At 55.7% G+C, this 23,542-nt stretch overlaps 1 protein-coding gene across 8 annotated transcripts in view; it reads right to left on the reverse strand.

Annotated features, from left to right (window-relative positions):
• Positions 1-4,715: 4,715 nt before the first annotated feature.
• Positions 4,716-23,542, reverse strand: part of DTNB (dystrobrevin beta) — an 88,863-nt gene continuing 70,036 nt past the window's right edge. For all 8 annotated transcript variants that reach the window (XM_081904044.1, XM_081904050.1, XM_081904049.1 and 5 more), the window contains 5 exons: positions 12,730-12,889; positions 10,819-10,908; positions 8,002-8,058; positions 7,072-7,107; positions 4,716-6,192 (listed from right to left, as the gene is read on the reverse strand). In XM_081904044.1, coding sequence (XP_081760170.1) covers positions 7,103-7,107; positions 8,002-8,058; positions 10,819-10,908; positions 12,730-12,889 — 312 coding nt within the window. In that variant the 3' untranslated portion in view covers positions 4,716-6,192; positions 7,072-7,102. The remainder of the gene's footprint in view (positions 6,193-7,071; positions 7,108-8,001; positions 8,059-10,818; positions 10,909-12,729; positions 12,890-23,542) is intronic.

Raw genomic sequence — 23,542 nt, forward strand, 5'->3', positions numbered from 1 at the left:
GCGTCCTTGCAAGTCCCGAGATAAGCATTTGGGCGTGCACGGCCTTGGCAGGGAAGGGCTGTAGATCAGCAGCAGAGGACCCACCTTGAAGCAGAATGTCCCCAGTTCAGCCCTCTGGGTCAGGCTGGGAGGGACCCAACTCCTGGAGGGTGTAGACAATACTATACTGGTCTGACTGAGTATAAAGTAAAAAAAAAGGGAAAGGGACCCCTGACCATTAGGTCCAGTTGCAGACGACTCTGGGGTTGCGGCGCTCATCTTGCTCTAAAGGCCGAGGGGGCCGGCGTTTGTCCGCAGGTCATGTGGCCAGCAGGACTAAGCCGCTTCTGGCGAACCAGAGCAGCGCACGGAAACGCCGTTTACCTTCCCGCCAGAGTGGTACCTATTTATCTACTTGCACTTTAATGAGCTTTTGAACTGCTAGGTTGGCAGGAGCAGGGACTGAGCAACGGGAGCTCAACCCGTTGCGGGGATTTGAACCGCCGACCTTCTGATCGGCAAGTCCTAGGTTCTGTGGTTTAACCCACAGCGCCATCCGCGTCCCTGGGTATAAAGTACATGCCTTTAAAATTACTCTCATGGGGGGAGAGGTCCCTACATTCTCCCCGCTTTGCCCCAGACGCACCAGGACTGGAAGGCAACCTGTGGCAGGAAGGGCAGGCCAGCCCCCTCTCCTCCTTTGTCCTCCTCCCGGTCCAGACGGGGCTCTAGAATTAATACCCCCACCCTCATTTGTCCATCTCCAGAGGTAGCCTGACCCCTTCACCTTCCCTGCTCCCCGCTGACCCCAGCGCCCCAGGAGGAGCCCAGGCCTCTCTTGACCCTCCGAGTCGGCCGCCAGCCTCATTAGGTGCTGACACACACAGGCTCAATGACTCCGCGGGGGATCTTTGTGGCGTCCCCTCATTATCCGGCCAGGACAAACAGGGCTCTGGGCCTTGGCTTTTTCGGGGGTCTGGAGAGGAGCTGCCTGGAGCCAGAAAGGGGAAGAGGAGGAGGAGGAGGAGAGCAGGAGAGGCAGCGCAAGGTGTACCAGGGAGCCAGCGCCTGCCCACCGGCTGAGGCCTCTTCCCAGCGGAAGCAGCCAAGGAAGGGGCAGGCAAAGGGGGCTTCGCTCGGATCACCTGCCCGGTCCCACCAGAAATTCAGGGCACACACCAAGTGAGATGGACGGGACTCGTTTTATTAAATATTTGGCAGATGAGAGAACGTGGCTTCCAGTTTACAGCTTGCAATTAGACGTGTTCCCAACATGTACAGAATCTCCCAGGTATTTCAACCTTTTCTTTTGTAAAATGAAAACACTCGTGCCCAGGACTCACATTCGTACATTCAAGTGTGTGCTCCCACGCGCACACAGACAGGCAGACACACAGACATGAGAAGCGGGGAAGTGCTTGTAAACTGGAATTCTTACAAGGGTCCTCACACTGGCCTTCAACTGGCACCCGGACAGATTTGGGTGTGCGGACAAGGAAGCATCCGTCGTCCGTTGCAGTCCTAGCGATCGCTTGAGATCTAGCCTGGGCTGGGAAACACAGGCCCCACGTGGCCTCTCCAATGTGCTCACAACTGAGGCCCTGGCAGGAACTCAGGGCTGTGGAAGGCCACAGATCCCCAATGCCCTGCACAGCCCTCCCTCACAGCCTGGCTAACTCAGGGGAGCCCCAGCGGCATGGCACAAGCCCTGGCTACCCAGTCTGGCAAGCAGCACCTGAGATCAGGAACATGCCCGCCATGAGCGTCCGTGGCCTAGACCCCTTTGATCGCTTTCTGCTGATCATGGCCCCCACTTGCCATCTGGCTGATTCGCCTCCGCTTCCCACCTGGGAGGAAACGCACTCTCCTCTGGTCTCCCTCCTGCAGCTCCACAGAAACTCCCGGCCACATTCTCCCCTCCAACATTGTTTCCACGTCCCCGGCCCTCGCAGTGGCCAACCTGATGCCCACAAGCAGGACCCCGTCTTCTCCCCACCTGCAACTAATATCCAGAGGCCTCTGACAGGTCAAATGAGACCGTTCCTTTTCACTAGCCAGGTATCTGCAGAGCACAGGCCTGAGGGGTTGCCTAGCTGGCAACCTTGGACTGGTGGAACTGGGTCCACACACAACTGACAGCAGCAGCAGCTCCTCTCGGCCACCCCAGCCTCGGAGCCCTGGCACAGTCGCTGCCCTCTAAGCTCCCGCTGCCTCGACTTCCTTTCCGGTCACCTTCCCCACACCTGTTTTCACTTGGCAAAGCTCCCCAGGCCTCGAGTCACCGTGATGAATGCCCCCGGGCGAAGGCAGGCTGCCACCAGGGACGCTGGTCTGGCACAGGCGCCAAGTCTGCCTGCCAAGGCCTTCTCCACCTGGCTGCCGGGTGACTTTGAAAATGCAGGAGGCATCTGCAAGGGGGTGCCTGCTCAGACGCTTTGCTTTCTCCCCCAGGAGCCCACCCAAAGCCCACCACCCCCAGTCTCCAGGGGCATGGGGGGGCCTGGCACAGTTGCCACCCCTGCTTCGCAAAAAGATCCAGGACGTAACTTTTCTCATGGATGCTTGTTCTGAGGGAAGGTCAGATTCAGGGGCAACAGATGCCACTGGAGACAGAGTCCAATTGCAGTTCTGGGGGGACATGATGTGGGAAGATATGAACAGGCAGATGACCCCCCCCCCAAAAAAAACCCCAGCAGCTCTGTTGCTGATCCCCAGAAGCAAGAGAATTGGGGGAGCCACTGACCCACCTGGAACGAAAACACAACCAGCCCCTCCTTCCCTTCACCCACGTGGCACCTTCCCTGGGATAGCTCAGTCTGTAGAGCCTGAGACTCTGAATCTCACGGTTGTGGGTTCGAGCCTCACAATCGGGGTTGGGCTAGATGACCCCACTCTACAATTCTATGATCCAGTGTTTCTCTGTTGCTTCCAGAAGCCCAGAGGTGCCCCTGCAGAGCTTAAGGAAAAACTAGTTGCTGTGAGGAATGAAAGGCAAGGAGCAGGAGGACAGGGGTCATAATGGCCAGCCTTCCTGGCCGCCAACACCGTAAGCCAATCCTGCCCCACCCGGCTGGAGCCCACCAGCCGCAGAGAGCCTTCTGGGACCCCCACTCTGAGCCACAGTAAGGCACGGAGGCCTTGGCAATGCAGCGGTGAGGCCTGCAGTACCAGATGGTGGAGACGGCCACCTCACAGGGACAGCGGGAGCCCTTGGGGAGCGGCTGCAAAGGAGGCCCCGGCCGATGGGACGGCAGCAAGCGAAGGGTGCCTTGGAAAGAGGCTTCATGTCCAAGCCCCACTTTCAGACCACAAGGAGAGCCTGCTGGACCAAAGGGATCCGGCCAGCATCTTGCTCTCACAGGGGCCAACCAGATACCCACAACCTTGCAAGCAGGAGAACCCTCTCCCCTCCTGGTAACTGGTAGCATTATTTATTGGCTACAGGGAGCAATCAATGGCCTTTTAAACTGCTGTGCTTGCTACCATGGTACATATTTTTGAGTTTTTCTATTGTACACCGCCCTGCGATCCTTTGTTATTATTAATAACAATCTTAGGATGGTGTCCCAAGGCGGGTGTGGGGACGTCCGGCAGGCTGGGACAAATCCCTCACTTTTAGCCCAAGCTGGAACCCCGGCAGCCAGAGGCTCTTTCGCCTGATCTGCAAGAGCAGAAGCTTTGCACCTGGAGAAGAGGCAGAAACCGGGGGAGCCTCCGAGGTCCAGGCAGAGCGGGAGGCGGTGCTGGGCCCCCCAGCAAGCCTGACGAGGGAGCTCTGGCAGAGCTCCAGCTCCTGTGACAGGCAGAAGATGGTTGCAGGAGCTTCCTGGCCTCTCCCCAACAGCCCCTGCAGGCAGAAGAGCCCCCTTCTCCCACTCGCCTCCCCAGCCCCCTTTTCTCACGGCCAGGGGGATTTCCACAACCGGAAGCAGCCCCAGCTGTCACTGGGGAAGCGAGAGATGCAGAAGCTGTGCAGGCGCCCCTGGAAAACCCTGGCTCAGCCCCACGCAGAGCTTCCGCCAAGCTGAGACCAGTCGAGGCCTCGGAGGGTTCAAAATGGCAGGCGGCCGTGGGGCTGGCCGACAACCCCCCTTGCCCGCGGCTGCTGGGGAGGCAGAGAGGGTGTGCGGCCCCATGGCCACCGACTGCCTCTCCATCTCCTGCCACTCTCAGGAAGACTAAGAGCAGGCTCTGGTAGGCTGAAGCGTCTGCCAGACCACTTGGTAGGCTTATATGCGCAGAGTTTTCAAGATATGGGGGGGGGGGCGGCGAAGGGAGCAAGGATCACGGCATAGGTCACTTTCAAACACAGGCTGGCAGCAAGAGGAAGTCCCAGGAGAGTTGAGGGACAGGGGCTTGGTCACCATCCCGGGCATCACTGACTGGTGTCTTGGAGTGGGTAATGGGGGGCAGAGGAGGGGGCTCCTCCTGGGGCCAGTCCAAAGGTGGGACCGGGCCCAGAGCGACTGGAGGGGCTCTCACTTGGGGGAGGATTGCTGTGAAAGGCTATTGCAGGGGCACAATCTGGCTGAAATGAGGGGAGGTGGCCGGCCAAGGGATGGGGCTGGTGGGTTTCCTTTGCTGTCTTTTGCCTCTGGGTGGCTGCTGAGTGAGGTGGGGGGTGTCTGGTCTGAGCCAAGCAAGGCCTTTCCTGTGTTTGGCAACATGTCAGAATGCCCCAGGAAAAACCCTGCTCCGAATCCCCTCCTTTCTGCTGCGTTCACGATTTGTGGGATTTGCGCTTTGCCCAGAAGTTTCCCTTGCAGCTCTTCCTTCCCCAGACACCTCACCGGCCGGAGTCACCAACACGTGGCTCGTCACCAAAGCAAAGGACGGCCAGGAGCCCTTTGGGTCAGGGGTGCTTTAGCTGTATTTGATGCACTGCAGGGGGTTGCACTAGATGCCCTTTGGAGGGCCCTCCCAACTCGACAGTTCTGTGATTCTCGCTTTGAGCAAAGAACCCAGCAGGTTATCATCACTCCTTTCCTTGCTTGACAGCCCATTCACAATATTTTGGTTGGACTGTATCGCCAGCAAATACGGCTGTCCCCCCCCCCTCTGGAACATGGAGAGACATGCAGGGACCCCCTTCCCCACTCCCAGAGAGCCAGGGCAACCGGGCAGCTCAATCTGTGCCAACTGGGCTCCAGGGATTATTGCTCTGCCTTCCTTCGGTGCCCCCCCATCCATTTACGCCTCTGGCCCATCCACCAAGAGCCACTTTCCAAACCCCAAACAAGGCCAGCAGTAGAGAGATTGGCTTCTGGTGCCAAGTACCCAAGTGGGCCAGGGTCTTCTTTGTTCAAAGACCAGCTGCTTTTTATGAGTCCTGCAATTCAGGGGGTGGACTAGATGCCCCTTGTGGGTCCCTTCAACTGAGCGAGCTGCGCTGCTGCTGCCCCACCACCTGTGGCTTCCCCACAGGGCGGCCTCCAGAGGCTGGGTCTCCCTCCGCCCCACTCCTCTCTCTTGGCACTGGAGCTGGCACAAGACCTTTGGGGACTCCGGGGGGAAGAGCCAAATGTCAGCGCATCCCGTCCCCTGAACATGGGGCACATTCCTCCAGGATGCTCCCAGTGCAACCACTGTTGAAAGAGGGGGGGGCTCTGCTGGCACATTCATCCCAGTGGGCTTTGTGTGGGCCAGAATGCCCACCTCTCAGGGAGCCATCCATCCCACTTGCCTCCCAGCCTGTCCTGTGTGAACTGCACCCGCACATGGCCCAGGGAACCCGACATCCATGGCATGTGGGGAAGGCCAGAGGGGCTTCCGCATTCCGCAACAGAGCATTCCACCCACAAGGAAACTCGGCCACATGGAATAAGAAGTCTGCTTTTTCTGGAGACCACGTGGGGGGGTGTGGCCCGTGGGTGGTGAGGCGACCGCTCTGCCGGGGAGGGAAGAGGATGCTTCGCGGGAGACATGGCCGGTCTCTGCCTGGAAGCGGCTCTCGACAACGTCTTCTGTTCCAAACTTGAGATGAGGTGCTGCCCAATTAAGCACGGGGGGGAGACGGATGGAAACAGGACATGCAAACCAAAGGAGATGCCCCCGCCCTCCCCACCCCCCAGGAAGGCTGCCATGTGGTCCGTTGGAAAGAGGCGGCTTCCCTGCGAGTCCTCGCGACTTGACAATGGCAGATGTGTCGGCTGGCGCATGCCTCGTCGGAAGGATGTGGAAACGTCTTGAGAAGAGGAGCTCGCGCCTCTTTACCTGCGCCAAAGACACAGAGCAGCCAGTGAGACTGAGCGGGAGCCCCTCCAAAGCCCCCTCCCCGCAATGAGCCCTGGGAATTGGAGGGGCTTGGGGTCGGTTTGAGAGCACAGAGGATTTTCTCAGGCTTGCCTGTTCATGTCACTTCCAACAGTCCCTGAGGTTCCTTGGCGGAGACCCAAGAGCCGTCAAAGATGGTTTCAAACCAGGGGACATTTGCACTGTGGGGAGGGCATGTTCGTGTTCTCCGAAACCTGCGCATACCTGAGATCCCTTCCAGAGCAGAGCCACAATCGGGGGCCCCTTCAGCTCCAGGTGGAGAAGGAAAGGTCTGAGAAGCCCTTTTGAACAGGAGGGAGCTCTGCTGGAATTGATTAGGTGGTCACAGGAGTTAAGAGCAAACATGGCTCTTGGGATCCCTTCCAAATCTACGCTTCCAAGATCTGAAGCTGGGAAGCTCTCCTTCTGCTAAGCGCCAGGAGCAGGGAGGGCGGGACTCCCAATACTGAGGGGTCCCCCACATCAAATGACGAATTCATCACCAATAGCTTGGACACCACCTGCACTCAGTTGGGGGAAGCTATGTCCCTGTGCACTGGGCAGCCACAAAGGGTCTCTGCTTGGCCCCACAGGGTAAAAAACACAGCACTGGAGGAATCCCCTCGGCTATACCTGTCAGGCTCTGAGCACCGTGGCTGTGCTGAGGGCAAAAGGGATGTTCAGAAGTCCCTGAGATTCAAAGGCAGGGTCTCCCTGCCTGTCCTGTCTGGGGGGGCCAGCGTCTCTGGCAGGCAGGCAGTCCTGCAATCTGCCTTTCATCCCTCTGTAAACACAACTGTGCCTACACCTTACCTGGAAAAGAAAAGGGCGTCTGCTCACCTGAATGGCTGGCCAGGGCGGAGTCTTCCGCTTAACCTGCGGGACAAGACAAAGGGCCGGCTGAGAAAGCCAGGAACAAACTGCGATGATGGCAGCAGCCGCAAAACCCCACCCAGGCAAGGTTTTATGTATTTATCTTGAAAGGTCTATACCATGCCTTTGAAGAAAGCACCTGCAGTGGTTTATGTCCAAAAGCATTTTTAAAGAATTATGAATAACAACAACAACAACAACAAAAGTCATTTTATTATTTATACCCCACAAATCTGGCTGGGTTGCCCCAGCCACTCTGGGAGGCTTCCAACACATATGGAAACATAAAAAAAATCACATGTTAAAAGCTTCCCAGTATGGGGCTGTCTTCAGGTGTCTTCTAAAAGTTGTCTAGTTAATTTATCTCCTTGACATCTGATGGGAAGACAACATGGACCTCCAAAGACAACCAGAAAGGTAAACTAAGGACTATATGATTGCATCTGATGCCTACTTAACTCTTAAAGGTAAAGGGTAAAGGGACCCCTGACCATTAGGTCCAGTCGTGACCGACCGCATCTTGATTTATTGGCCGAGGGAGCCAGCGTACAGCTTCCAGGCTAGCATGACTAAGCCGCTTCTGGCGAACCAGAGCAGCGCACGGAAATGCCGTTTACCTTCCCGCCACAGCAGTACCTATTGATCTACTTGCACTTTGATGTGTTTTCGAACTGCTAGGTGCTCAGAGGGCACAGCTGCCACCCATTGGAAACATAAGAAGGCCCTCCATCTTGCCCCATGGCCTGTGAAGAGCTGCGCTTGGGCGTTCTGCACCAACGGAGACTTTTTCCTGCTCCACACGGAGGGAAGCACCCGTCGTGCAAAGGTGGCAGCACCCAACCGCCTTGACCTGCCCCACAAACAGGCCAGGGGATTTCCCTCCCCTCCTGATCTCACCTCGGTCCTTTCCGTTCTGGATCTTGTCTTCCTCCTCCTCCTCGCCTCCTTCCTCACCTTTTGAAACAAAACAAAGAACCAGCAGTGAGGGTTTGGGCCAAAGGGAGAGTCTCCAGGGAGGGGTCCGCAGGTCGGGCTGCCAGGGCCGTGGGCAAGAGTGACTCTGCTGCCCCTTCCAGGGGCCAGCCGGGGGGGGGGGAGTCCTTCTTATGGGGCAGACTCCTTGCTCCCAAGTCGTTGGGTCACGGGTGTGGGCCCAAGATGATAAGAACTAGAGCTCAGGCGCCAAGCAAGGACATCAAAACATTCTTCCGGGAGGAAAGGTGAGAGAGGATGGGGGGGGGGCAACTCTGGCAGGTGATCCAAGCATCCACAGCCCTCCCCAGGGCTGCTCAGGGTGGTCAGCATCAAAGAAGCACGATTGCAAGAGAGGAAATGTCCACATTAAATAGGCCAGGTCCTCCCTATAAAAGACATGCAGTATCTCAGTCTGTTTCTTAAAGGGCCAGCGAGGAAGTGTGTTGTTGTGTGTGTTCCCTCAGACACCCAGGAAGCAGACTGAGGGGTGGGGGCGGTAGGGTGGTGAGGGGCATGAGCGGAAAAAGAGAGGAAGGCAGAAGACGAAACTGTCCCAGTAGGTGAAAAGGAGCGACAACTCTGGGACCAGGGTGGGGGGAGTGGAATCTGCATGCCTGGACCCCAAGGAGGACGGGGCTGGGGGGGAAAGTGCTGGGGAAGTTCTACTTCCCCCTGAACCCCCCAGCTGTGCTTGGGAGCCCTGAAGCTGCCCCACCAGCAGGCTATCCATTGGGGATCTGCATCCAGCATCCCAGAGACAAGATGGCAGGCAGCCTTGCTCCCGGAGGGGGGGCACAGAGGATGCAGCCGGGACCCCACTTGCTTGCTTGCTGGAATCAAGGGGCCCTGGCCCACCCCACGCTGATTCCCACCAGGACACAACGCCTCTTCCCAGGGGGCGGGAAGCTGCAGCCCAAGGCCCTGCCTGCCTGGGCACGGACGCCCAGCTCCAACCAGACTTCTTCTGGCAGAGGTTGCTGCGGCCGGGCTCCCGACTCCAGCTGTTTCCATGGATTTACGCAAATGAGATCCTCCCAGACACTTTCCAGGGTCCCCTGGCCTGCATCTTATCAAAGTGGGAGCCTGCAGTCTGTTCATCTGTCATCTCCCTGCACAGCCCAAGAGCTCAGCGCAGCAGCCGCCGGCAGAACAAGCCCTGCTTTGTTGCCGAATGCTATTGCCCAAGAGGCTGCCTTTTCCCAGAGCGAGGAAGGGAGGGAAGGAGGCAGCCTTGCTAAGCCCCCACCCGGACGGGAAGACACAGGGCTCCATCTTGCCAGAGCCAACGTCGGCAGCCTCTGGCTCAGCCCAATGGACCAAGCGCCCCAGAGGAGACTACTCCAGCAAAGGACTGGGGAGCAGAGGACTCATCACTGGCCCAGAGGCCACCTTTGCCACAGGCCTGGGCATTTCCTCACATAGGAAGGCTCCTTCCAGGCCCAGAGAGGCCACAGGGAAGGCAGGGGGTGGGCTTGCAGCCTTTCCTCCAGAAGGACCAGGAGGGCTCAAGCTGCTCTCTGGGAATGCAAGGAATGGAAGAGAACTTTGGAAGGTGGTGGACCTTGGGGGTTTCTAAGCAGAGGTTGGGTGATTCTTTCGCTGAGATTCTAGCATTGTAGGGGGTTGGACTAGATGACCCTCAGGGTCCCTTCCAACTCTACAGCTCTGTGCTTCTATGAATCAGAACTGGGAGGGGCTCCGCAGACATCCAACCTCCCCCCTAAAGCTCACTGGGTAGATAAGATACTCTTGGATGTATGACCAGAAGAGATTTAGCCCACCTGAACTTATCTAGCCCAAGGCCCTTCCAACCTGCTCAGAAGACTTTCCCCAGCACATCTGGGCAACTTGCTTCTCCATTCTGACAGCAGAGGATTTCTCCTAAATCCAGGAAAGTCTTGGCAGCCACACACAACGAGGCCTGCACAATCATGCGCAATCAAGAGCTGGTTTGGGATGGACCTTTTCCTGCCAGTCCTTGTGGGAAAATGAAACTTCCAGCTCAGCCTGACCTCGGCCCCCTCTTCCCTCGCCTCTCCCATCTTTAGTGAGGGCCACGGAAAGGCTTCATCGGGCCTTAGGGACACTGTCAGGAAGTCAGAGCCACCCAAATGGCCATGCAATTCTGTGGTTTAATTAGTTTAGCTCCACAGTCCTCAGCTGGATGGCACTGCTCACTGGAGGGGAAGGAAGGAAGGAAGGAAGGAAGGAAGGAAGGAAGGAAGGAAGGAAGGAAGGAAGGAAGGAAGGAAGGAAGGTCAAAGAAGCGGCTGGCTGGGGAGGAGCAGGGCTGTGAACAGGCAAGGAAAATTGAGCAAAAAGTAGTGGCTTTTCCATACCTATCTTTGCCCCCCACTTAACAGCCATTTCCCCTGCAAAACCTGAACCCTGCAAAAATTGAGTGTAGCACTAATTAACTGCCTCCATTGCAAGTACATCGTCTCTCCCCGGTTTTGTTCCCCAGAAGCAGCGCGGAGGCATCACGTTCACCCCCTCAGGTCCCAAACCCACCAGCCGGTCCGTCTGCAGGGAAAGCCGGATGGAGGCAGGTGGACCAGAGGCGGAGAGTGGCTGCCTGAGGGTCACGGGTGATTCTTGGCTATCAGCTGTTTGGCAGCTGGAGAATACGGGGCTCGTTCCAGTGGAACTCGAAACTAGAGAACTGAAGAACTGCCCCCAGTTCCCAAACAGGGCATTCCAAACTGGAAGCGTCTGCTTGCCCTCCACTCTCCCACTTACCCGAATGAAGCTCCTTCACCAACGATGACATTGTGTTCGTGATCGAATCGGCTGCTACCAGCAAATCGTTACGGAGGTTTCGCCGGGTCCCTGGGGAAGAAACAGAGGCGGTAAGGAATGCGAAGAGCCACACAGGGGCCCCGATGCCCCTCTGCCTTGCCCATGATGTGGAGTCTGAGAGTCTGGACCGGAAATGCCCCTTGCCCTGAGAGACGGTTGGCCTTTCGATGTGACGGCCAGCTTCCCAATAAATCCTTGAGGGGAACAGTCTGCACCCACAAAGTGAGGCTCCCCTGGAAGCTATTCAGGCTCCTGATTTATTTCTATCCCATCTTTTCCTCCACGGAGCTCAAGGTGGCAGATATAATAATATTAATAATAATAATAATAATAATAATAATAATAATAATAATAATAATAATAATAAACTTTTTATATCCCGCCCTCCCCAGCCGAAACCGGGCTCAGAGCGGCTAACAACAATAAAAGTAATAGAGCATTCTAAAACCATTTCATTTCAAAATCAATTCAGAATCAAATTAATGGCAACCATTGGGCTAGAGTTCTGTGAAGAATTACTAAATGAAGGGGTCAGGCTGTGCCTTGGCCAAAGGCCTGGTGGAATAGCTCCGTCTTGCAGGACCTGCGGAAAGATGTCAAGTCCCGCAGGGCCCTAGTCTCTTGGGACAGAGCGTTCCACCAGATCGGGGCCACAGCTGAAAAGCCCTGGCTCTGGTTGAGGCCAGCCTAACCTCCCTGTGGCCTGGGACCTCCAGGATGTTTTTGTTTGAAGACCACTATGGTTCTCTTCTTCCTCATAGAATCCCCACAAAACAGCTTAGGCTGAGAGGCAGTGACCAGCCCAAGGCCACGTCAGTGAGCTTTGTGGCCAAGTGGGGATTCGAACCCTGGTCTCTCCCAGTTCTGGAGTCCCGGCACTCTAACCAGACACCACACTGGCTGCCTTTGTGATGCTCAATGAGGGGGTGGGAGGGCTTGAGGGGGAGGCATCAGAGAAGCCCCTTTAGGATGCAAGGACCAGCAGTGCTTCTCAGACTCAAGATCTTACACATTTATTTTGAAAAATACATTAGGTTCCCAGGAAGGAAAGGCACGGGAAGTTGTTGTTGCTTTAAAACATTTGATTTCCCAAATGCAAATGGAAAAAATTGAAAGGAGTTGCATCATGCAATTACTAACAGAAGGTAACGTGTTTAACACATTCCCCCCTTTTATGTGTAGGTAGGCATATATGTAAGGTTAATTGACAACTCACCCAAAATTCCTCTTAGCACTGAGGGGGCTTCCCAAGTGGGGTTGTTTAGGTCCTATTTTTCTGCCTGTGCATTTGGCAGGCGAGAACCCAAGACCCAAATTTGCGAAGGACAAATGGGAGGCGTAGCTATTGCTGCAGGATCGGGATTCAAGGTGACCTTAACTGATGGGTGAACTGGGCCCAAACTCATGAAACGAATTTGTCTGCGCACTATATAAAGGTAAAGGGACCCCTCACCATTAGGTCCAGTCGTGGCCGACTCTGGGCCGACTCATCTCGCTTTATTGGCCGAGGGAGCCGGCGTCCAGCTTCTGGGTCATGTGGCCAGCATGACTAAGCCGCTTCTGGTGAACCAGAGCAGCGCACGGAAATGCCGTTTACCTTCCCACCGGAGTGGTACCTATTTATCTACTTGCACTTTGACGTGCTTTCGAATTGCTAGGTTGGCAGGAGCAGGGACTGAGCAACGGGAGCTCACCCTGTTGCGGGAATTTGAACCGCCAAACATCTGATCGGCAAGTCCTAGGATCTGTGGTTTAACCCACAGTGCCACCCGTGTCCCGCGCACTCTATACAAAGGCGCAAAATTGCACCCACCCAGCTATCAAGTGCCGCGGGGGTCTCCAAACACTCACCTTGTGCAAACGCTTCCTGGACGTCTCCCCCGACACCCGCCAGGGAATCTTGGGGAACGTGAGTTGGGGTGGAGCCGGCGGAGGTGGACCGGACTGGCATGGGCATGGAGCGCCCCGTTCCGTGGCCGGGGGAGGTGGGAGGAGACCCTGCGGCCTGAGCCTGAAACAAGATGGAGACCCGTTGAGTCTGTTATCTCCTTCTGAACAGCTCTTCCAAAAGCAGAAGGCGGGCGCCAACCTCAGGAACGGCAAACTCTTAGCTTAGGCAAAAGGACATGCAAGGGGTGCTTTAGCTGAGATTCCTGCATTGCAGGGGGTTGGGCTAGAGGACCCTTGGAGTTCCCTTCCAGCTCTACAATTCTATGGTTCTAAATCAAATCACCCCCAAAGGCCACATTCCCTGGTGGCATCAAACCAACTTGTCTGCAAAACGTGTTCCTAGTTTAAAGCTTGTAGTATTTCCTGTTCCTCAAGTTTTATGCTGGATCATGATTTTTAAGCGTTTTATGGTTGGGGCTCCTGCTGTAAACCTTTTTATTCCCGCTCTAAGGCCACCAGGTAACCTTTAGTTATGGAGCAGCCCAAATAATAAATAAAAGCAAGTAGCAAAAATAGTGTAAGCTGAGTTCTTGGAGAGCAAAATACCAAGATGAATATTTTAAGGAATGAAGTGATGCAGGAGACGGCTCCTGGTCCCCAAAGCCCGGCCTGAAATTCAGCGCATTTGCAGCGGGTGTTCAGTGATGCGAAGACAAGAGCCCACAGGGCATCCCTGGGGAGATGTGGGTGCGGAGCTGGTGGCCCACATGGAACAGATGCCAGATAAGGAAATCTTGGGCTGGAGTGGAAAAGGACAGGGTGGGAGGCTCTGGAAAAGTCACAGGCCTGGTGCCCTTCGGATGATCTGCAGAAAAGGGCAGCTCAGGAAAGTATGCCTGGCAAGAAGGAAGCGACAGAGGAAAGTGCTCTCTCTCACATGTAACGCTGGAATTCATGGACACCCAAGGAAGGTGGATGTTGGGAGACTGAGGGCAGGTGGAATACAGTCCTTCCTGCAGCACAGCGTTAAACTATGGAACTCTCTCCCACAGGAGGCAGGGATGGCCCCCAATTTGGATGGCTCTGAAAAAGGAAGAGACAAATTCATGGAGAAGGAGGCTATAAGAGCCAGGATGGAACCCACATGAGGGGAAAAGGCTGCTCTGGTGCTCCAGTTCTGGCGTGCAGGTTTCCCAGAGAACAGGATGCTGGCCGGATCCAGCAGGCTCTTCTTATGTCCTGAAGGACTGCAACACCAATCAGCCCTGACCAAGGCTTGTCCACAACATCCAGAAGGAACAAGACTGGGGAAGGCATGATGTCCAGGGGGATGTCTGGGGCCCAGATACTTCAATAAACTGGCCGGCACTGTTGTCTCCACGCTGGTCCAATAAGGGACACAAAAGAGAAACGATCTGGGCAGGATGGCACCATTGCCATGAAGGTACAGAAGCAATGGAACCAGACCGTGGAGACTTAATAATCCAAAAGGCGGCACAGCAGCCTGACTGCCTTATTCCTCCTAGGGGAAGCCCTAGAGACCGAAGGGCCTCATGCAGCCCAGCCCTCTTAGGGTCCCTTCCAAGGCTAGGATTCCAGGATTCTATAAAGTTGCGGGGCTTTCCTCTGCTCCTGCCGCCCTTTGGACCCTGACCCAAGTCTGCCAGAACCCCCAGTGCCACCACCTCTACATTTACACCTCGTTTTCCCTCCAAAGAGCTCCAGTTTGTGCTCTTCCCCACCCCATTCCACCCTGCCCACAACCCTTTGAAGTTCGCCCAGAGGGGCCACGACCAAGTGGGAGGGTGGGGATTCAAACCCCAGTCTCCCAGGTCCTCATCTCAAACTTGATCCACTGCCCCACGCTGGCCTCAGCCAGGCAGCCCCAGAAGCCAGAGGGGAGCGCTCCCTTTCCCTCTTGGTGCCGTGCCTAATTTGACATGTGACACTAACACTTTGACTGCGTCCCCCTCTCTATGCGCTGAGCTGCACACCGTGTCACACAGACGGCCGGAAGGGCTCATGGCTGTCGAGGCCTCAATGCTTGTGACTAATGCCATAATTACCCCATTAACATTTTACAGGCCCAACACATCCTCTCTCCTTCAGCTTCTGCTGTTGTTTCATCTGGTCTTTATCCTCTTTTACATTCTTTTCTTAAAGAAACAGCCCCCTACCTTTGAACCACATTCGCTACTATGGAAACTGTGTCGTCACCGGAGCGGATGGTGCCTGGCAATGCCCACAAAAGTAAGTCGGGGGAAGTGGGTTTCGACAGAGCTTCGCTCAAAGGATGGCAGGGGGTCTCTCTGGGCCTGGGGGGTTTTTGCAGCAGCTCCCCCCACGGCACTGCCTCCCCTAAGACCCAAACGGAGACCTTTGGGTCTGCTTTCAGACACCCTAAACTGGCCTCTGAGAGGAGTTTGCTCAGGATTTAGTGATCAACCAGATCCTGCTCCATCACAAGCCACATGCCAGCACAGGCAGCACTTCAGGGCAGGGAATCCACAGCGGGGACTCTGGTATCTAGAGGAGCCTCAAGGTCAAACCAGAAGTTGATGGTGGTGTTTTCCTGCGGCTGCTGTCTTGAAAGGCTGGGATCTCCTGCAGCCCCTCGTTTGCAGCTTGCCAGCCTGCACTGATGAGGGTCTCCCAGCGACAGACGGATGAAGGGCTGCTTATTCCAAAGGAGAGCCCTGGACTCCCTTCTGGCCCTGCGTTGCCTGGCAGTTCAGAGGAGCAACGGAGTCTCTTGGCTGGGGCTGGCGGGAGTTGTTGGGGAAGGCATGGCTCTCTGGCCTACACTGCAGGGGCCCTTGCTCGTTCCAGCTGTCAGCTTTGTGTCTTTGTGTTCCCTATTTAGTATACAGTCATACCTTGAGTTGAATGTGCTACAGGTTGAGCGCTTTCGGGTTGCGCTCTGCGGCAACCTGGAAGTAACAGAGCATGTTACTTCTGGGTTTTGACGCTTGCGCATGCACAGACGCTCAAAATGACATCACACGCATACGCGGAAGCAGCAAAACACGACCCGCACACGTGGAGATGCGCCGTCGCATCTTACATTCCATTCAGGATGCAAACGGGGCTCCGGAACGGATCCCGTTTGCATCCCGAGGTACCACTGCACCCTCAGCCTGGGATTCCCCCTGGGTTGCACAGCCCTCCTGCCTGGAGGGGCAGAGGTGCCAGCTGCAAGGGTCAAATTCCCTGGTGTGCTGCCCCACGTGGCTCTGGGCGACCAAGGAAGGAAAGGGCCAAAGCTCTTTGCCTTGCCCACTTTGGCAGATATTCTGCTCCGGGGCCTCTGGGACATTGGGTTTTCCCAGTACTGGGATGCTGCGGCTGAATCGTGAGGACTGCTGTCTTGTGCCCCAAGGAGGAAAAAACGAAAGTGGGGCAGGGGGAGGTTGTTGCAGCAGCAGCAGCAGCAAGATTTTGACTGCAGGATGAAACTCCAAGCCTGACTGCTTTGTTTCCCTCATCACCACTTCCTACAAGCAGGTCTGTAAATCTACAGAAACACATTCAAGATTTCACTGACAGCAGAGAAAGACCACCACAGATATGGACACGGGCATGAAGGTGGCCTCAGCAGGGAGTTCCCACCTCCTGTTTTCGCACCCCTTTTCCAACACACACCCTGATGCAGATATTGGGGGAAAGATGCTGACGGACTAGAGGACAACATTCCTTGATGGCAGAGACCTTCCTCTTTGCCACCAAGAGGGGCAGGGACTTAATCTCCTCCAGGGAAAGGTGTGGGCAGCAGCCCTGCAGATCCCGAAACAAAACTCAGCCTGTGGTTGTTACGGCAAAGCACTCCCCGAAGGGTCCGGCCCCAGATGGGGAAAGGAGGAAGGAAAACAACAGAAAACCTCCTCGTGGGGTTTCTCTTGCAAGATGCGGAAACACAAGGCAGAAAAACCTCATTTTCCTTTTCTTCCAACAAAGGTCTACTGCGGGTTTTTCACCCACACGCCTCCTGAGATTCAAGGTTTGCAACGAAGAGGGTCTGTGCTTGGCTTAGACAGATTTAAATACCACTCTCATCCCCAGGGGGGATTTTCAACAGCAAAGCAGCAGCAGAGGCTCCCTGGAGAGTCAGGAACGGAAGGGTGGGATTCAGCACCAGAGCACAGACGCAGGAAAAGGCCCAAGGTGCAGCCGAAAGGCTATTGTAGGATGAGGCAGGCAAGCCACAGCCAGCTCTCCAGGCAAGCAGACGAGGAAACTGACCACAAGGATGCAGCCGCTCAGAGGGAACTCTGGGAATGAGGGCAGGATGGAGCCTGGAATCCCAGCCAAATCAACAGCCCCCACACCTGAGAGGCAGAGACCTGGGCCGAAAACCCTGTTTGAAAACCCTGTTCGCAAAATTCACGTTCACTCCTTGCAGCCAGTTGGGACCCACAGGCAAGACACGGAGGCGTTCGGAGTGAAACTCTACTCCTGCTGTGCCCCCAGACCCACGCTGGCCCTGCAGTCACATGTGTGGTCTCAGGAGCCATGCTGTGGTCCCCCATGTGGGGAATCCCTGGGCTGCCAGTGGCAGGAGGAACCGCGCCTGCAGAGTGGGGCTAAATTAAACTTTCTTCCAAGGGTTTCTTGCAGCAAAATAGTGGGACACACAACAGCATAGCTCAGCGCCCACAAAGCTCCACCCTGACACCCTGAGGCGGCTGCCACTGCCCAGGGGAAGCTGGCAGGATCTGCTTTGTGGCACTGCTGCTCTGCCACTTAGCTCAAAAGGCTCCCAGGCAAGCTTACAGAAACCAGTGCAGCACAATTGCATGCTATGCAGAGGTTCACTGCTAAGGGTTCTGCAAATACAGGAAAATCACACATTGCTGGGTGAGAGGGAGACAGGAAGAATCCCCTGTACTCCCAGAGACTGTGCGCTGAGCAGGCCTTGCCCAGCAAGCAAGGCAGAGAGCTTGAAAGCACTTTAGGTGCTGGGTAACCCCAAGCAGACCTGGTGCAAAAAGAGATTTTAAGCTCTCCAATTTGCTTAGATTTACCGTATTTTTTGCCCTATAGGACGCACCGGCCCATAGGACACACCTAGTCGTTTTTTTTTTGGGGGGGGGAAATAAAGAAAAAAAATTATCCCCCCCCAGCCGCGGCCTCAGCGTGCCCCGCGCTCCGGGCAGCAGGCTGCTATCCGCAGCCTAGGGAGCCCTGCCGGAACTCCTGTGGGCTCCCCAGGCTTGCTGATAGCTTCCTGAAGCCTGGAGAGCGAGAGGGGTCGGTGCGCACCGACCCCTCTCGCTCTCCAAGCTTCAGCGAAAGCCTGCATTCGCCCCGTAGGACCCACACAGATTGCCCCTTCATTTTTGGAGGGGAAAAAGTGCGTCCTATAGGGCAAAAAATACGGTAACTTGAACAGTTTCAACCGGCCTGCCTTCACCTGCCTATGATTGAAATCATGCATATTAGGTATGCATAAGATGTGATTGTATTGTGTTTTTATTTTTTAGAAAAGGAGGCTTAGGTGACCATGCAGAAGAGAGACCTGTCAAAATCTACCAGCCACCGTTTTTAAAGTCTCCAAAGGGGTTTGTGGGCAAGGAGGGATGATGGACATGCCCCTCCCTGTCTTGCCCAGTTTAGGGACTGGGATATCTACCTGGCCACCATGCGGAGCCCTGCAGACATTTAGAAATTCTGCCAGATGAAGGAGGCAATGGAAACCTTCTGCAAACCAAGAGAGGCATTTCAGAAATGGAAGGGCAGGGGTGCCATGTGTCTGCCCACAAAGAACAGCAGCTGGGATGGAGCTCCACAGACTCCTAGCGCAGAGAGAAGCTTCGTGTCAGCAGGGATTCCCAGCGGGCAGCAGAAGCCAGGCAAAGAGGTGGCCAACTGGGCACCCGGAGGCTGCCACCGCCAGCAGGAGATCACCATCACCGCATGAGTGGCCCACGGTAGCAGGGAGAGGTGAGAGGGGCCTCTCTCATTTCAGAATGGGGGGCTCCGTTTTGGAGAGACGACTCTGCCTGCAAAAAAGGTCCTGCAGAGTCAGTGCCAGCAGGTGACCTCAGCTCCTGACAGCGGGCCAAATAAACTTGACTCCTTTGCCATCAGAAGGGAGCTGGAAAAGAAATTCCATTACTGAATCGTACTTCCCCCAACGCCAGAGGAAAAGCTGGTCCAGCTGGAGAATTCCTCCTGGGGGGCAGACTGCGTCTACACATACAGTTCTAATCAGACGGCCTTTTTTGCGGGGACAGGGCTGGCCCTGTGGATTCCGATTTCAGAGAGCTGAAGTTTACCAACATGGGGCACAATCCACGGGGAATTTCTCTGAGGCGGATGAGAGTTGCACTGCCATATTCCCTCTTTCGTTTCATCGGGATTTGTGTGTGACGCAGCTTCCTTGCAGTTTGCGCCCCAAGATGGGCCTCCCCCTAGCCTTGGCCAAGCTGTTGCCCCCCAGGTGTCTGGACCACAATCGCCGTCAGCCCCAAACAGGGACTTGGAGTGCCACAGACCTGGAGGGGGCCAAGCTGAAGGAGGCTGGTCTACTTTCTGGGTCTTGCACCCTGGACGTGGGTGGCGCTGTGGGTTAAACACAGAGCCTAGGGCTTGCCGATCAGAAGGTCGGCGATTTGAATCCCTGCAACAGGGTGAGCTCCCGTTGCTCGGTCCCTGCTCCTGCCAACCTAGCAGTTGGAAAGCACGCCAGTGCAAGTAGATAAATAGGTACCGCTCTGGTGGAAAGGTAAACGGCATTTCTGTGCGCTGCTCTGGTTTGCCAGAAGCGGCTTAGTCCTGCTGGCCACATGACCCGGAAAAACTGTCTGCAGACAAACGTTGGCTCCCCCAGCCAGTAAACTGAGATGAGTGCCGCAACCCCAGAGTCCTTCGTGACTGGACTTAACTGTCAGGCGTCCTTTATCTTTTTTTATCTTTAATGGTGCTCCAAATCCATTGTCCTGGGTGGCAGCTGCAGTTTGCCTCCTCTGGGTAGGGAGAGTTCTAAGCTGTGTTTCAAGCCCCAGAGAAGCAAGTGCAAGGGAGATCCAGCAGAGATCTTCCAACGGGCATCTCAAGACAGGGGCCACTTTCCCGCCAAACCACCTGCTTCTCCCCTTATACTGTCAGTCTGAATGCTGAGAGGCCTTGGAGACAACAGCCGCTCCCAGTCCTGTCCGCTGGTCATTGTGTTTTCACAGGAAATGAGCAGGACCCCAAAGTCCAGTCGTGTGAAGAGCGACTACAGCAGCAGGTCCCACAGACGTTTATAAAATAAGGAACGTTATGGAGTTGAATGCTGGAGTATTCAGGGCAGGTAAATGAAAGTCCTTCTTCATGGATGTGTAGTTAAGTAGCTGGGCCACAGGTCCGGATCCAGCTGCTCTTCTTATGTGCTCAGCTACAAATAACTTGTTTCTTTTAGTCAATTTAGGTCTCCGAGGACCTCTCAGATGATTTAACATGAAATCAAGAATGATGATTAAAACACAATCAATAAGAAAACTTATCAGCCCTGGAGTTGCTGCCACCTGTGCTGGGATCAGGACCGGGCAGGGGGTTTTGCTTCTGAGCATGGTCCGCGGGAACTGGGCCAATTCAGAATCTGGCTTGGAGGCGAAGTCTGACCTGCCAGGCTCTTTTAAATAAGCAAGAGAGGCGGGTCGTCCTCCACCCCGATTCTGGCATGGCTGTGGAAGAGGACAGTGGCAGGCCGACAATCCCAGGGCTCGGATGGCTACAAAAATAAAACCAGGCCGCACTGTAACCCTGCAGGCTTCTCCTGAGCCAGGATTCATGGAAGTCCTGCTATGCAGAGGCCGGCTGCACAGGGCAAGGAAGTCGGGTCCCTGAGAGCCAAATGCCTCTGTGGATGGGCTGGCCGCATCCCATCGCATTCCAAGTCATTTAGGAAGAGAAAACACACTTGGAAATCCAGCTAAAAATAAAGCCGGCCGGCCGAGATGCTTCAGTTTCTGCAGCAAAGATGCCGGGCGCAGAAGAGGCATGAGCAGAGCTTGAGCGCTGGTTTTCTGCAAGGAAGTCCCACCGAAATCCATGATTACTGCGCAAGAGCATCTCCTTGAAGGCGGGGGCCAGGATAAACCCAGGCAGCCGGACTCTGGGCTCAGCTGCAGGTGCTGAGCCAGGGAGCAGGCCAGGTTTCATCCCTGGAAGAGGCGGGGGTTTGGCTGGAAGAGGACTTGGAGATTAGCTCCCCCTACACACTTTCCTGTTCATGAGGGTCACCAATGTCCTGCTTCTTTCTGCGGCTTCTGGCCCAACCTGGCTGTGCACTTGGGGTTCAGACAGGCCTGGTTCTTAACAGGCAACACAAAGGGGGCAGGAGGGGTGTTAGCGGGAAGTAGCTTTAGCTGAGATTCCTGCATTGCAGGGGGCTGGACTAGAGAACCCATGGGATCCCTTCCAGCTCTACAATTCTACCCCTTTACCTGAGAAGAGAAGACTCCCTGGAAAAGACCCTGATGTTGGGAAAGATGGAGGGCGCAAGGAGAAGGGGAAGACAGAGGACGAGGTGGTGGGACAGTGTTCTCGAAGCTACCAGCATGAGTTTGACCAAACTGGGGGAGGCAGTGGAAGACAGGAGGGTCTGGCGTGCTCTGGTCCAGGGGGTCACAAAGAGTCGGACACAACTAAACAACTAAACAACAACAACACCCCTTTACCATCCCGGAGGCCAGACATGGATTCATGATGCCGCATCTTTGGTTGACCTCGCCTAGCACTGCAGTTTCTCTCTCCAGTTTCCCAGCTGAGGTTGTGCTCAGGCCTGCTACCCACCAGAGCCCCCTTTCAACTGGAGATACTGGGGGTCCTCTGGAAGCAACGTTTGCGCTGCAGCCCTGGGTGATATTCCACTCCCGCATCTTGCCAGCACAAGGATTACTGTTAGCACAAAAGGACTTCCCTCCCTTTCCCCCCCTTCCCAAATCTGCTCCGGAGAGCTAGGGGAAGCTGAAGAACAGGTTTACGGGGGTACGCGGGAGGGAGTGGGGGGCAGAGAGAGAGAAAGCTCTGTCGCACGGCCAGAAATCCTTGAGCTACTTGGCACCAGGCTGAAGGCAACTTATTTGAAACAAGACTGAACAAATTCATGGGGGAAAAGGGCTATTGATCTCCATCAGCCAGGATGGCTCTGCTCTGCCCTCGGCAGGTGGTTGGCCACTGGGAGAACTGGATGCTGGGCTAGATGGGCCACTGGTCTGATCCCCCAGGGCTCCCCTGATGTCCAGCCTTCCACCTAGAGGAGTGCTTAGGATGAGCAGCCCATACAATGCAGGCTCCTATTTGTGGCCCCCGTCAGCTGCGGCTCCTGCCTCCGAAAGGGCCCTTGGTGCTTCTGGTCTCCCCTCTCTGTGTGTTGCGGCGAAACTTCCAGGAACAATCCCTGTTACTCCAGCAGCCCAATAACCTTTCTTTTCCCCAAAGCGTTAATAACCCTTTCCCTGCTAAAACTCCGAAACCGGCCCTGTTATCATGGCAACGGAATGAAAGAGGCTCTTCATCCCCACGTACGCCGCTGTCTCCTGAGCGAATGGAAGGCAGCCAGGTGAGCAGATGGCTGGGGAGGACAATTCCCTGCTTTCTGCCGCTGCATGCTTAAACAAAACAAGCGCCATCACCCTCTCGGCTGCTGCCTTTCGCCAGGGCTGCGCAGAAACGCCTTGGCGGCGGCAAAGGTGTTTGTGTGCGCAGCCAGGAGAGGGGGCCGCAGCATGTGCTCCTGGCACCCAGACAGCAATGTACAGTAGAGGGGGGGGCAGAGGGAGGGAGGGAAGGAGGCAGGCAGGCAGGCAGGCAGACGTGCACCGTCCATTTCGCATGTTCTATTTTGGGCCTCTGCTGGCACCGGCAGCTCCCAAAAAAAGCACAGCTGTCTAATCAAACACATGGAAAGGAGGGAGGGGGGAAGCAGGCAGGATCGACGGGATTACGAGGCAGAAGATTGCGTTTAATTGCTCAGAATTGCGTAATTCAATTAAAGCGCGCCGGCACGCACGCTCATCCGTCCGGGGCCTTTGCAGCAGCTGTGGTGCTGGGGGAGCCTGTGTGGTGCGGGGGCTGCTGCCGCCGCCGTGACGGCAGGACGAGGGAGCCAGAAATAGCTAAGATGGCGGAGAACGTCAAGGACAGAGCAGCAGGGCTTGCACGCACACGCCCGAGAGAGGAGCCCGGCAGAAATGCGAAGCAGCTCATTTGGCTTTTTGGGAAAAGGGCCTGCAGACCCCCTACTCAGCCCTCGCTCCTTCCCCTTGGCTGCACGCAAGGGTTCCAGACCAGAGTAAACGAGGCAGAGGCTCCTCCCTTGCAAAGCGGGAGTGGGGCTCCATGGCAGGGAGAAGGCAAACTCCATCACAGCCCTAATGATTAACTTGTGTGAAGCGGGAAGTGCCGACTGTCCAGGAACAGAGAGGGGGTCCTTGGAGGGAAGGGGCCTCCACTGTCCATTGCCCTCCGGCAGGGCTGCCTGGGCAGGGCATGGAGCGCCTGTACCGTCAGGGCGAAGGGGCCAAAGGCAGCCCAAGACGTCCACCCCTGGCTCCGCAGAGGCACAGGCCAGACCCCGTCAGGAGAGTGACCCACAGAAAGAGGCTTGAAACTGCCCCAGAGGAGTCCAGCCAGACAAGAAGGGCAAGCCAAGCTCACCCGAGTTAAAAGCACAAACACGGTTCCTGATCTACAGCCAGTGCCTGAGCTCCATCTTCTCAAAGAAAGTTTCAGCCTCACCAGGACGACGTCTGTGGGCAAGCAAAGGCCCTGGCCCCGGGCCTGGCAG

The sequence above is a fragment of the Podarcis melisellensis genome (assembly GCF_964234715.1).
Source record: "Podarcis melisellensis genome assembly, chromosome: 3".
NCBI classification, from domain to species: domain Eukaryota; kingdom Metazoa; phylum Chordata; class Lepidosauria; order Squamata; family Lacertidae; genus Podarcis; species Podarcis melisellensis.